Raw genomic sequence first — 13,423 nt, 5'->3', positions numbered from 1 at the left:
TTAACCATAGAAAGGTATTAAAAAGATCTTCAGACTAAACGCTGTAACTCCATTGGATCCTCAAACTGTCGGTCAAACCTCATAAACCCCCCCCCCCCTCCCTTTGCTTGTTTGCAATGCAAGGCTAAATAAAGAACTGGCTCTACAGCGTTTTCATTACTCAAGAAACACTATATATCACAGTCCACTAGCCAAGTATGAAGAAAATTATACATTTATACATTACTGACTCAGTAAAAATGTACCACTTGCAGAGCCACAGACTACATCCCATGATGTCCTGCCTCTCTTGAGCCCACTATACCGTTACAAGCACTGAAACAAGGCAGCTCTAACTGAAGATCTGAACAGAATTATTCCAGAGTCAGAAAAATAAAAAAAAGTTCTACCAACTTCCCAAGAGCCAGCGATGATTTTTCCATATTTTTGAGCGCCTGTGAATTCAGGGTAATTGGGAGGATTGTAGCACTCAAAAAAAAAAGATGACAAAGGTGTGTGAGGAGGAGTAAATAACTTCAGATCAAAAATACAAGATAGTCTTAGGCTGGTAAGAGAGGAATTTATCAAAAGGCTTCTGACACCTGTTTCCATGCAGGCTTATTAATCTTTGGAACAAATTGGGATGTGAAGAAATTGATCCATCATCCTGCATTCTTGGGTCCTCAGTTGCTGAGAAAAAGGAAATAAAATTAGATTTTCATCTGAAATTTGACTAGAATTTATTTTAGAGCCATGCATGATCATCACTAATATTTTGAACCATCTGAAAAATCAGAGGATAACCGGAGGATACAGAATTTCAAATGAAGACATGAGATCTATTTAAAGGTCCAGCTACCGTCACGCATAAAAATGATTCTGTGGTGAAGTAAATACTACAGCAAAAACAAATGTAAATTCTATATTAGTACTCAATATAAGCTTACAGAAATAAAAGCGTAAATATCAACGCTATAAAATTAAGTAAAACCTACTCAACTCTCTGATACTAGTGTTCCCATCATGCACTGGGGCATGAATAATTAATAAGGTTGCATTTTTTCACTGTTTTCCAGCTGTATTTCCACAGTTTTATCATTGCTTTTGTTGTTAGGTTTAGTATCTTGCTGTTTTGTGACATCTGACGAACGTTACTGTTATTGTGTATTGTATGCCAAGTGTTTAGATCACTGTGTTCGGATGAGTACCACATTACTTCTATTATGTTGATTGTTGTGTACACAATATATACTGTATTTTTTTACTTAAATGTAAAGCATATGCTTAAAAACCATGGCCTAACTCAGAGCTATACTGTTTGAGTAAAATGTTAAAACAGACTATTGTAACTTAAACTAAGTAGAAATTACTCAACAAACTTTAATTGGCCAAGTTTGTATTATAGCACAAATTTTCCTTAACTTAATTCCATATGTGAAATTTACTTTTTAAAATCTGTGTAAATGTTACTTATTTTCTAGTTTTCATTTTTACACCTTTTCCTGTCATTAAATTTAGAATATCTTTCATGTCATATTTAATTACTGACTAAATTTAACTGACAAAATGACAATTTTTCAACAAAAATAATGTAGCAATTATACACATTAATTTGTATGTCACAGACTTATTTTAGTCAATGTAACTAATTAAATTACAGAGTTATTATAGAATTTTAATAAACAAAAATTATTTGGCAAATATTGATTTACATGCATGACCAAACTAATTTTTCAGACCCACTTCAACCTCTTTCTAAGCTCTAATTTTCAAATGTCTAGGATCAAATGATGGTTAACTCAAACGGATGTCTTTGTCAGATCAATAGACTTCATTTTACAACAAAGACTCATCAGCAAACTCCACCGAAACAACAGAGGGAAAAAAGCTTCAAAGTCAATTCGACAAAAGTGGAGTCTGTCTGGTAATCTTTTCTGACAGACCCTTTGAAAGAGTGAAGTAAAACGCTACACACCTTATTCACAGAGCTACACTGAGCTCTGGTAGAAAAGAAAGAATTGTTAAAGACTGATTTTCTTTTTCTCACTTGCATCTTCAAGCATCTCCTCATCAGGTCTACACTCCACACTAACTCTGAAAGCTCTATCAAACATCATTTTCTCCCAAATTACTCCAGTCCAGATCAATACAGATCAGTGGGATGACCTATACAGACTCTCCTTCAAGGGGTAAATATACATCAATAGCTCATTTCATTCCCATTCAAGGCATCGGCTCGCCTCTTGAAATAAGACCCCTGCTATTTTTTATCATATATTCTCTATTGCAGTGGCTCTTAAATAAAAAATATGCAGTGGAGTGCCTGAAGTTGCTACATGATGAAATAAAATGTAATAAAAAAATAGAACTTTAGATTTTTAAAAACTATAAAAGTGGTTTAAATATTTCTACATTTTAAATATATTTAAATCACTTTTTGTTTTAAATGTCATGTTTTTCCGGTTTTATTTCCAACTGTCCAAGTAAATCTGCTTTCTATTTTAAATATGACACGTTTTTAAATTGGCATTGCAACAAAATGACACTTCCTGTGCAACCACCTGTCACTTTTCACAAACCAAAAAACTCCTGATGTATAACACCATATCCCACCCTGCATATTTTTGCATATCATCCTATTTAATGCAGAAATACATCCAATTACAGAAGCGAAATGACTTGCGAATACTGTTATATATACAGGTGCTGGTCATAAAATTAGAATATGATCAAAAAGCTGATTTATTTCAAGAATTCAACTTAACAGGTGATACTATATAGACTCATTACATGCAACGTGAGATATTTCAAGCCTTTATTTGTTATAATTTTGATTATTTTGGCTTACAGCTTATGAAACCCACCAAATCAAAATCCCCGAAAATTAGAATATTACATGAAATCACACAGTAATTACACAGTAATATCATGGTCATTGAACCAGGTTTTGGTTCTTTTGGCAGTGTGGGCAGGTGCAAATCCTGCTGGAAAATGAAGGAAGCATGAAGTGCTCTGAACATGTCCTGTTAGACGGCTGCGTTGAGTGGACAGCACAGTGGACCAACACCAGCCGATGACATGGCTCCCCAAACCAACACAGACTGTGGAAACTTCACACTGGACTTCAAGCATCTTGGATTGTGTGCCTCTCCATTCTTCCTCCAGACTCTGGGACCTTGGTTTCCAAATGAGATGCAAAATTTGCTCTCATCAGAAAAGAGGACTTTGGTTCACTGTGCTTTATTAAAAGCACAATATGTAACTTTTTTGCTTTAAAAATAGCAAAAATCACTATATCTATGTTATATATTTTTTTTAGTTGTGTACTTACATTATCCTGACTGTTTCCAACAACTTTCAAACCAGGAGAAATTTGTAATTTAATTCGAAGACACGGCACGTTTCTTTATTTCCGTTTTGTCGCCGCCAATGGCGTCATATCCGCGTTGTCCCTGGTTTCCGCTCGTGCTGCCATGGCAACCAGAGCTATGAACCAGAGCCCTCTGATAGTAACAAAGCGACTGATGCCGACAACTGTGTAGTTCGCAATGTCTATTTGCACGCTGTTGTTGTTTAGTTCAAACATTATGGACCATGGCAAGCAGACTTTGGATAAAAAAGGAGAACTAAAACGAGAATCAATATCAGCGCGGTGTTTTCGAGATGCCGAGAGCTCCCATAGACAGTATATAATCGAGAGCTCCACGTCCGAGACTTCGACCGCTCCTACATGTACTTTATTAAACAGGTGAGCACATTTACATAAAACGAATCAACGTTATATAGTTCAACAATGATAAAATGTTAGAATATGATCTGTATGTTATTCTAATGTTGATCTAGCTTACTGCTAGTCTCATACAAACAAACTAACACATAAATTTCAACACACTCAAATGCAGTTTAGTGTGCTAGTGTAATGTTAGACCAAGTGAAACAGCGCTGCGTTACCTCACAAGTTTAATTTGTCTAATAAACTGACCTGTGAGTTGTAATTCTGCACTCGCGTGTAGTTCGGTAGAGTGAAATGTCCATATTCCTTTTATATCCGCGGGACTCGCGTCGCGTGTGGAGCTGACAGCTGTCTCTTAGCAATCCCGAACTGCTTCATATCACAGTCATGATAAAAGCATCGATGTTCAGTCATCCATAAACATTATTAGATCGGTCGGCTTGACGTTGACGACAAGATCCATAATTCTTAGCAAATGTTGCGTCATCAAACTACGCCTTTGTTATTGTAAAGAGGTTAGCGACCCCTAGTGGCGAAAAATTCCATACTGTACGTTTAAAACCAGAGTCAACGCTGCCGTCTACCAGGACATTTTCAGAGCACTTCATGCTTCCTTCATCTTCCAGCAGGATTTTCACCTTCCCACACTGCCAAAAGAACCAAAACCTGGTTCAATGACCATGGTATCACTGTGTAATTACTGTGTGATTTCATGTAATATTCTAATTTTCGAAATTTTTGAAATTTTTGATTTTGTGGGTTTCCTCATGATAGCATAAGCTGTAAGCCATAATCATAAAAATTATAACAAATAAAGGCTTGAAATATCTCACTTTGCAAGTAATGAGTCTATACAATATATTAGTTTCACCTGTTAAGTTGAATTCTTGAAATAAATCAACTTTTTGATGATATTCTAATTTTATGACCAGCACCTGTAATGTTGACTTCAAGGTGATGCTCCTTATTTGATCAAACATGGTACTTGATCGGAAAGGTTTGAGCACCAGCTGACTGCTGTACTGCCACCGTGACATTTGATTTAATGAAATGAATGAACATCAAGTTATATAGCTTACCAAACCACAACTAGGGCAGGTGCCTGCTTAGAACCCGGAAACTATGCATAAACCTCACTATCGCGGTGCATTGTGGGATTGAATGTGTGCACTATGGTTTCGGACACAAAGCTGTCCCTTCAAATAGTGCCTTATTTAAAGGTATAGGGGCCGATTTCGGACACAGCCCTAGACACTTCTAGCCAGGTGTTTTGGAGCTGGCGCTCCAGGTGCAGAGTTTGACACATGTGACAGAGAATCATCAAAGGTCTGTTAACGTCCTGTCATACTTCTCGCAGGTGCTCGACTGAAGCCACACACAATAGAGAAGAGAGATCTAATGGTGTTAAATAAACAATAGTTTAATGAGAACTAGGTCATGTCCCATAGGAAAGAGATCACTCTATTCGCATTTGCACAGATAAACGTTGCCCTGATAGAAACAAAACTGAGCTGGCATACATTTGGGTAGGCTATATTATGTGCATTTATATCTACAGTAGGAAGAAGCTCGTGATAAATACGTGATATGCTGAACAAGTAATCAAATTTAAATGGAATTAATATCAATATTTTCTGAGAAATGGGTCAGAGGACATGATTAAATATGACCAATATTATAAATACAGTTTTCTTCATAATAGATAAATAAACAGTAAAAATAGTAATATTGTAAAAGATTATTCCAATTTCAAATAACTTTTCTAATTTAATATATTTTAAAATGCAATTTATTTCTGTGATTCAAAGCTGAATTTTCAGCATGATTACTTCTTAAAAAATATCATTCTAATATGCTGATTTGATGCTCAAGAAAAAAATATTATTATCTTATTATTACCAATGTTGGAAAAAAAAACAGTTTGTGGAAACTGTGATACTTTTTTTCAGTTTTTTGGGGGAAAAATAGAATGTTTTTGTAAAAGTCTTTTCTGTCACTTTTGATCAATATAATGTATTCTTGCAGAATATAAGTATTAATTTCTTTCATAAAAAAAAGACTTACCCCAAACTTTAGAATGGTAGTATTATATTTATACAAAGTATTACATCAAATAAAGAATTAAAGAATTTACAAATCAGGCATTATGAAAATATTAGAATTTTTGAAACACCATTCAAAAGTCTGAGTAAGTAAGATTATTTTTATTTATGTTATGCCTTTTTTATACAATTTTGAGTCAAAAGTCATTTTGAATACTCATTGTCAAGAGCAACACACCTTTAAGCCAGGGACACACTTAACGACTAGCTGAAACATTCTAGACTGAACTGAACACACTTCCAGACACACACTGTCTGCAGATTTTAAACACCGCCTGTGAACACCGACTGAACGCAACTGTCTCTGCGTGGGCATGATCAGTTGTAAGTATCAAATTACATTCATAACCAGCATTAGAGTCGTTAAGTGTACCCCTGGCTTTAGATAAGCACAAACTACAAACCACATCATAATGCCATTTTTTTCCTGCTCTGTATTGGTTCCCTAGCCTAGAAATCTAGACGCACCCTAGCGGTAGTCTAGAAACTCTCCATAGACTTTCGAGCTGCAAAAACCTAAATTGGGTCAGGCCAATCACGTTGCGTATAGAGTAGGCGGGGCGGGCTTAACATACAGTATGACGACAGAGTTGCGACGGTTACCTGGCTGTGACTTGAAAACAAAGAATGGCTGCTGCTGGAGAGCAGTCTTTCGAATCGGCTTTGTCCGCGACTCTGGAGGACTTGGAGTTAAGTTTTTCTTTGAGAAAAGAGCAAAGAACGGCACTTGAGTTATTCTTAAAAAAAGGAAGATGTGTTTGTCGGTTTGCCGGCCAGATATGGCAAAAGTTGAATCTATCAACTAGCTCCGCTGTTGGGAAAACGCTCTGGTTGGGTGAAGCGCTGTCCTATTGCGTGCAGAGGGAATTTGAAAGACATCCGTTTATCCCGCCCCTCGGATTGAGCCGTCTATGGTGAGTTTCCAGACCTAACATCTTGATGTAGGTCTGGCTTGCCAGGCTATTGGTTCCCCTCTATTGCATTAATTTCCCCTGTCCGTAAGTAGATGCTAGCCCTATAGTGTAAGTGTAATCTACAACAGATGCAATTAAGGATCTAATGGCCGAGTTCTGCTTCTAGAAATCAGCCCTACACACAATTTCTTGAGAGTTTCACATGTTATTTTTCACCCCTTCAAGAACAGACTCCCTGTGGGGTCTCCGTAACCCCGGCTGGCCCCACTTTGCTATATGTATCAGAGAGCCCATGCTTCATTTAACTAATTCGCAGAGGGATTAGGGAGAGCACAAAAGTGAATTCTTTCTCAAAGGAAGGGAAGTTCTTTCATCTAGTACTCTCGCTGTGCTTGGGGTTTGGGATTGGTCTCACAGAGGGGTTTTACTCAAGGGTTTAGATGAGGTAAAGCGACCACAACTTTGATTACCACATTGAAAAATCTGGGATGAGACACTCTCTCAATCTGGAACATCAAATCAGTTGTTCTCAACAGAACATTCTGCCACACACAGCTGCAGAACAGATTATAATGATCTGATTCTCTTTGAAACGGATCGTTCAGACTCTGAAAAAATCACTGAAATCCGAATGAATGAGCCATGTTGTGTAGTTGATGAGCTGATGTGCACTACCATTCAAAAGTTACGGAAAGATTTTAAATCCTTTTGAAAGAAGTCTCTTATGCTCACCAAGGCTGCATTTATTTGATCAAAAATACAATAGAAACAATAACATTGTAAAATATTGTTACAATTTAAAATAACTATTTTCAATATTTATTAATGGTATTTATTCCTGTCACATGATCCTTCAGAAATCATTCTAATATGCTGATTTGATGCTCAAGAAGCATGTATTTAGTAAGAAAGTAAAAAAAAAAAAAAAAAAAAGTATTTACTTTTGTAACATTAAAGTCTTTTTCAATAACTTTTGATCAATTTCACTTTTGAACGGTATGTACATGTGATTCCACAACATTACAGATTCTAAGCTAAAAAGTTCCACAATATCAGGAATTATAATGAACTATTAATCGGAGGAAAATTTGTTTATTGTGAACATTTTTATTGATAAACTCAATATTTTATTGAACAGAGGTGACTTACTGTCAACATGTCCAGTCATGAACTATATTACAAGTCTTCATAATAGCTTTATATGACAACAAGCCAGATATTATTGTACATTTTCACTCAAAATAACAGCAGTATGGGCAATGAATTTGATTTGCTCTCGAGCTGAAGCAGAGGGTAAAAGATTTATATGGACATCATTTGTGGTCCTTTCATTTTGTGCTATTTTTTCCCCTTTTTGATAGATATGGTGACGATGGACAAATATGTTGATGTCTGAACTCCCATTGTATGGAAAAGCAATGTCAGTGTTACACTGAGAAATAAAGTAAAAAAAACTTTCAAACAGTTTTGGACCTACAGATTTGGCTTTATTTTTGTGTGAATTAACTTGTTAAACTCTGTATTACCACCTCATGATACAGTTAGGTATTCAAATTAGATGCAAATGCAAAAAAGCAGCTTGTTGCAGGTTAAAGGTCCAGAGCCAAATGCACTTAACAGATGGCTGCCTGACTTTACATGCTTTTTTTTGTTTCCAGGGTCAAAAATATATTGTTGCAAATCGAATATACTGTATCAGAGTATGGAAAATTTCAACATGAAATCAAACTTGAACTTTTCATTCCTCTATGTTCTGGGAAGTAATATCTACTTTTCATGATCCAGTCGATTCCTGGCGGATTAATCCTACATTTTTCCATTTGAATGCCCTGCATCTAGAACGTTGATTACAAGTAAACAAACTTAATGAGATAGATTGACTTTTGTGCTGATGCTGTCTTTTCTAAATCAGGTGCAGTAATATCTTTCAAGGACATGAGAAGGTCAAGAGGCTCTTTACTGTGAGATACCAATCATACAGAAAAGAAATAACACTGTTATAAATATTTCAGTTGGTTAAGGTTCAGATAAGACTACCTGGGTGAAACGAAAATATTCATAAAACTTCAGTGACAAAAAATTTAACATAAATGCAAAAATGTCCTTTTGAAGTCTTTAATATGCATTTTAATAAGCACCTCACACTGAGATTATACTGGAATACAACCAATAGGTTTAACAGACTCAAGAGGTTAACCCTTTAAAATACTCAAATCATACTGACCTTTGCGACTCATGTTTCTGTAATTTGACTCATTTAACGTAAGACAGGACTTACTTTTATCTATTGGATACTGAACAGAATGGCACAAGTGGGCGTCACATAAAGAAAGGAGCCAGAATGGATTAGAGGTAGCTAAAACAATGACCAAATAGCATTATCCAATACCACAAAAATAGGTCAGTTTTCACCTCGTCCTGACTTAAAACACTGCACAATAGGGCATATGTCACTTCCGGCAAAAGAAACCTGACCATTCCCTCCCAAAATCACACTCCCCACATTTCCGAAAGCAGAAAACAACATGGCCTGTGTTCAGTTGGCATACTGGGTAGCAGAGAGCCATTGTGAGATCCAACCATGCTGCCAGAAAACAACTCAATGGTCACTTCACTCAGTACAAAGCTGTAGTCACGAAATAAATCATCCTTCATATACTGCAGCACACAAATAACCACTGTCTCCATTCACACTCACAGGGTCATAACTCAAGCTGAGCGGATGCTTTCGAATATGTTTCTTGAAATACACAAGCTATATCGTTTTGTAGTTCTTCTAAGAGTAAAAGTGCCAATCAATTTGCATACAAATAAGAAGTTGAGTTTAGTACTCATGTTTTAAATCAGTCACTGGGTGCCAATTTGGTTGCCGAAAACCTGTTAATTGGTGAACTGATTTACTATTCCATACAGTTAAAAATTGTAAATAGTTATAAGTGAGAAGTGAATGAAAGACAAAAGAAAGTCTTAACCATCTTCCATAGCGTTATGGGTTATAGGTAATATTCTTGGGCCCCTCCTCTTCTCCATATACACTACATGACTGGGACTCATTATACAGGTACATGGTTTATCCTACTATTGCTATGCTGATGACACACAACTCTACTTTCCACTTCAACGAGACGACCCCACGGCACCTGCATGAATCACAGACTGCCTGGCGGACATCTTGGCATGGATGAAAGAACATCACCTGCAACTCAGCAAAAGCAGAGCTTCTTGTCTTTCCAGTCACTTCGTCAGTACAGCACAATTTCACAGCACTACTTCAGCAACAACAATCCCATCGAGTTCGGCCAGGAATCTTGGGGTAATTCTTGATGACCAGCTGACCTTCAAAGACCACCAATCATGCAGGTTTGCACTGTAGAGCATCAGAAAGAATTACTGAGCAACTTCTCGTCCAGGTCCTTCCAATCCTATTTGGACAGCCAAGCCCCTGACAAATTTTCAAGTAGCAGCTGAAAACTCATCTCTTCCATCTGCACTTAAAAGAATAGTTCACCCAAAAATCGAAACATTTTCATCACTCACCCTCATGTCTTTCCAAACCCGTGAGACTTTCATTCATCTTCAAAACAAAAGTGAAGATATTTTAAATTAAATCTGAGCGATTTTTGTCCCTCCATTGATAGTCCATAAAACTACCACTTTTTCTCGCTTCAAAAAGTTTATAAAGAAATTGTAAAACTAATCCATATGAATTGTAGCCTGGCAAGCCAGACCTACATCAAGATGTTAGGTCTGGAAACTCACCATAGACACGGCTCAATCCGAGGGGCGGTATAAACGGTTGTCTTTCAGATTCCCTCTGCACGCAATACAGTAGGACAGCGCTTCAACCAACCAGAGCGTTTTCCCAACAGCGGAGCTAACGTTAGTTGATAGATTCAACTTTTGAATCTGGCCGGCAAAACTACGAACTCATCTTCCTTTTTTAAGAATGACTTAAGTGCCGTTCTATGCTCTTTTCTCAAAGAAAAACTTAACTCCAAGTCCTCCAGAGTCGCGGACAAAGCCGATTCGAAAGACTGTTCTCCTGCAGCAGCCATTCTTTGTTTTCAAGTAGCAGGGAACCGTTGCAACTCTGTCGTCATTATGTTAAGCCCGCCCACCTACTCTATACACGACGTGATTGGCCTGACCTAATTTAGGTTTTTCCAGATCGAAAGTCAACGGAGAGTTGCTAGACTGCCCTGGCTGCAAAATTAATTTTGCTGCCGCTAGGGTGCGTCTAGATTTCTAGGCTATATGAATTGAGCGGTTTAGTCCAAATTGTCTAAAGAGGCTTGATTGAATTTAGGTTTTTAGTCTCATTTAAACAGTGATCAGCGAACATAAAGCTGAACCGTACTTAACGCACAAGATCAAACCTCATTTGTTCTTGCAGAATCTCAAACGTGCTGCGTAACATGAACCTCACTTGTTCTCCAACGTCAAGCAATCATGCTTAGGCTTCAGTTTACCAGATCTGATGTGCGCGCAAATGAATGTTTATATGTGAATAAAAGCCTAATTAAATATGTTCACCATATAAAGCGATCGAGTCTCTTCATAAAATTTGGACCAAACCGCTCGATTCATATGGATTAGTTTTACGATCTCTTTATGAACTTTTTGAAATGTCAAAGTGGTAGATGTGTAGCTGTCAATGTAGGTACAGAAATCTCTCAGATTTCATTCAAATATCTTAATTTGTGCTTCGAAGATTAACGACATGAGGGTGAGTAAATGATGACAGAATTTTAATTTTTGGGTGAATTAACTTTAATATTTCTTTGTCTCTCACTATTTCTTAATCCCTCCCTACTCTAGCTTGTATTATCCTGAGTGATGCCTGAAACTTTGTTTTACTAGCACTTCTCGTGGTTATTGCCTCTTTAATTGTAAGGTGCTTTGGGCAAATGAATAAATGTAAATATTACCCTAAACATAATGCATGAACATGCTTCGAAAATTCAGTGTAATTAGTATTCCTTGTCAGTTTTGACATACTATTTTTAACTTGCTATGATTTGAGACACGATGATCCTTATCTTGCATACTATAACATACAGATAGTTTGCAAATTGGAATGCAGTCACTGTTTCAAAGAAGACGGACATTGGCAGGCACTCTTAAAACAAAAGTTAAATCATAATGAGCTTCACATCAGCCTGATGGGAAAAAGATGGTTAAAGCATGAGACTTGAAGTATAATGGGATGCCGCAGTGCTTCATCAAACTTAATTAGAGGTCTAAAAGACAGCAATACTTGGCTGCGAACCAAGATGAGGTGTCATGACCAAGAGCAGAAGACAGCAGACAAGCACATAAAACTTTTATTCAACCATTAACGTACGTCCCGCAGAGATGCCTGTCAAATGGCACAAAAAATTACTAGTGATCACAGCTTCGTTGTCAATCAGAAACCTTCAGCAAGCAGCACGACTACTTAATTGGCACCATCACATGACATACTGATGAATACAAGTGACACTGTACAACTAGGAATTGTTTAGCAGTTACATTATGCAGATTCAAACTTGTAAATTAGCAGACACTTCCATCAACTTTTAGTTTATGCATTACTGGAACAAAACTCCTGAAGTAACATTCATAGTGCTCATGATTTTGAGACAGGATAGTGAAAAGTGACAAAAGTACATTCTTCAAAACTTTTCCAATAAAGAAACCAAACCATACGGGTTTGGAATTACATGAGCGTGAGTAAATAATGACATTTTTCATTTTTAAGGTGAAATGTTTTTCCAATCATACGAGTTTTGAATCACATAAGCGTGAGTAAATAATGACAGATTGTTCATTTTTATGAGAATCATTTCTTCAATCTGTTCATACTGATTAGGTTTGAATATGATTACTACCTAAATTAGCATGGAAATCCCAGCAATTACCTTCAAGATTAGCATCATCATGACCTAATTAATTATACATTCACTATCTGCAACAGATACTATCATTTACTAATCAAATAGACGTTCATTAGAGAGTGACATCATTCTTTCATAGCGAATGCAGAAACTCCAGCGGGGTTCTCCATGTGAAGTAGAGTCCTGTACTAATGAACATCATACAAATAAAACTTAATGATAAATGCCCCTAAAAACACATAAGGCTTGATGGAAAGGTTAACGAGAAACATCCAAGACAAATCAGTGTCTGACTAAATGCACAGTTCTATCAAAATCAGAAAATATTTTGAAGAATGTCTGAAACAAACAGTTGATGAGCCCCATTGACTTCCATAGTATGTATTTAAAAAAAAATACTATGGAAGTCAATGGTTATAGTCAACTATTTGTTTTTTATACATTCTTTAAAGTATCTTCTTTAGATAGAAAGAAAGAAAGTCATACTGGTTTGGAACAACTTTTTGGGTGAACTATCCCTTTAATTACAATATAATGAAATAAAATAGTTAATTCCTCACTGTTTTGTTCTCACATGTGAGCGGCTGTTTAACATGTCACTGTTTGCTTATTTGTTTTATATAATGTAGATATGTGTTCATTTGTATGTTATTTTCTGTTAAAAACCAATAAACACTCCATTTAAAAGAAATTATAAAATGTAGGCTACACATCCAAATCAAGAGGAGTACTGCATAAATCTCATTGGCCTTGGTCCAGCAATGAAAACAGTGGTGCAAAAAAATTGACGATACAAGTAGATTCAAAATGATACATAAT

The 13,423-nt window shown here is 36.5% G+C and overlaps 1 protein-coding gene across 2 annotated transcripts in view; it reads right to left on the bottom strand.

The window, feature by feature from the left end:
- The window catches only part of slc35f1 (solute carrier family 35 member F1), a 98,764-nt gene that overhangs the window by 60,793 nt on the left and 24,548 nt on the right, over positions 1-13,423 (bottom strand). The window contains exon 2 of one of the 2 annotated variants that reach the window (XM_081378086.1): positions 582-669. The exons of the other annotated variant lie outside the window; for it this stretch is intronic. Coding sequence (XP_081234212.1) covers positions 582-669 — 88 coding nt within the window. The remainder of the gene's footprint in view (positions 1-581; positions 670-13,423) is intronic. 2 annotated transcript variants of the gene reach the window in all.

Source organism: Scardinius erythrophthalmus (assembly GCF_964197995.2).
Source record: "Scardinius erythrophthalmus genome assembly, chromosome: 11".
Taxonomy (NCBI): domain Eukaryota; kingdom Metazoa; phylum Chordata; class Actinopteri; order Cypriniformes; family Leuciscidae; genus Scardinius; species Scardinius erythrophthalmus.
This window is presented reverse-complemented; position numbering and strand designations above follow the sequence as displayed.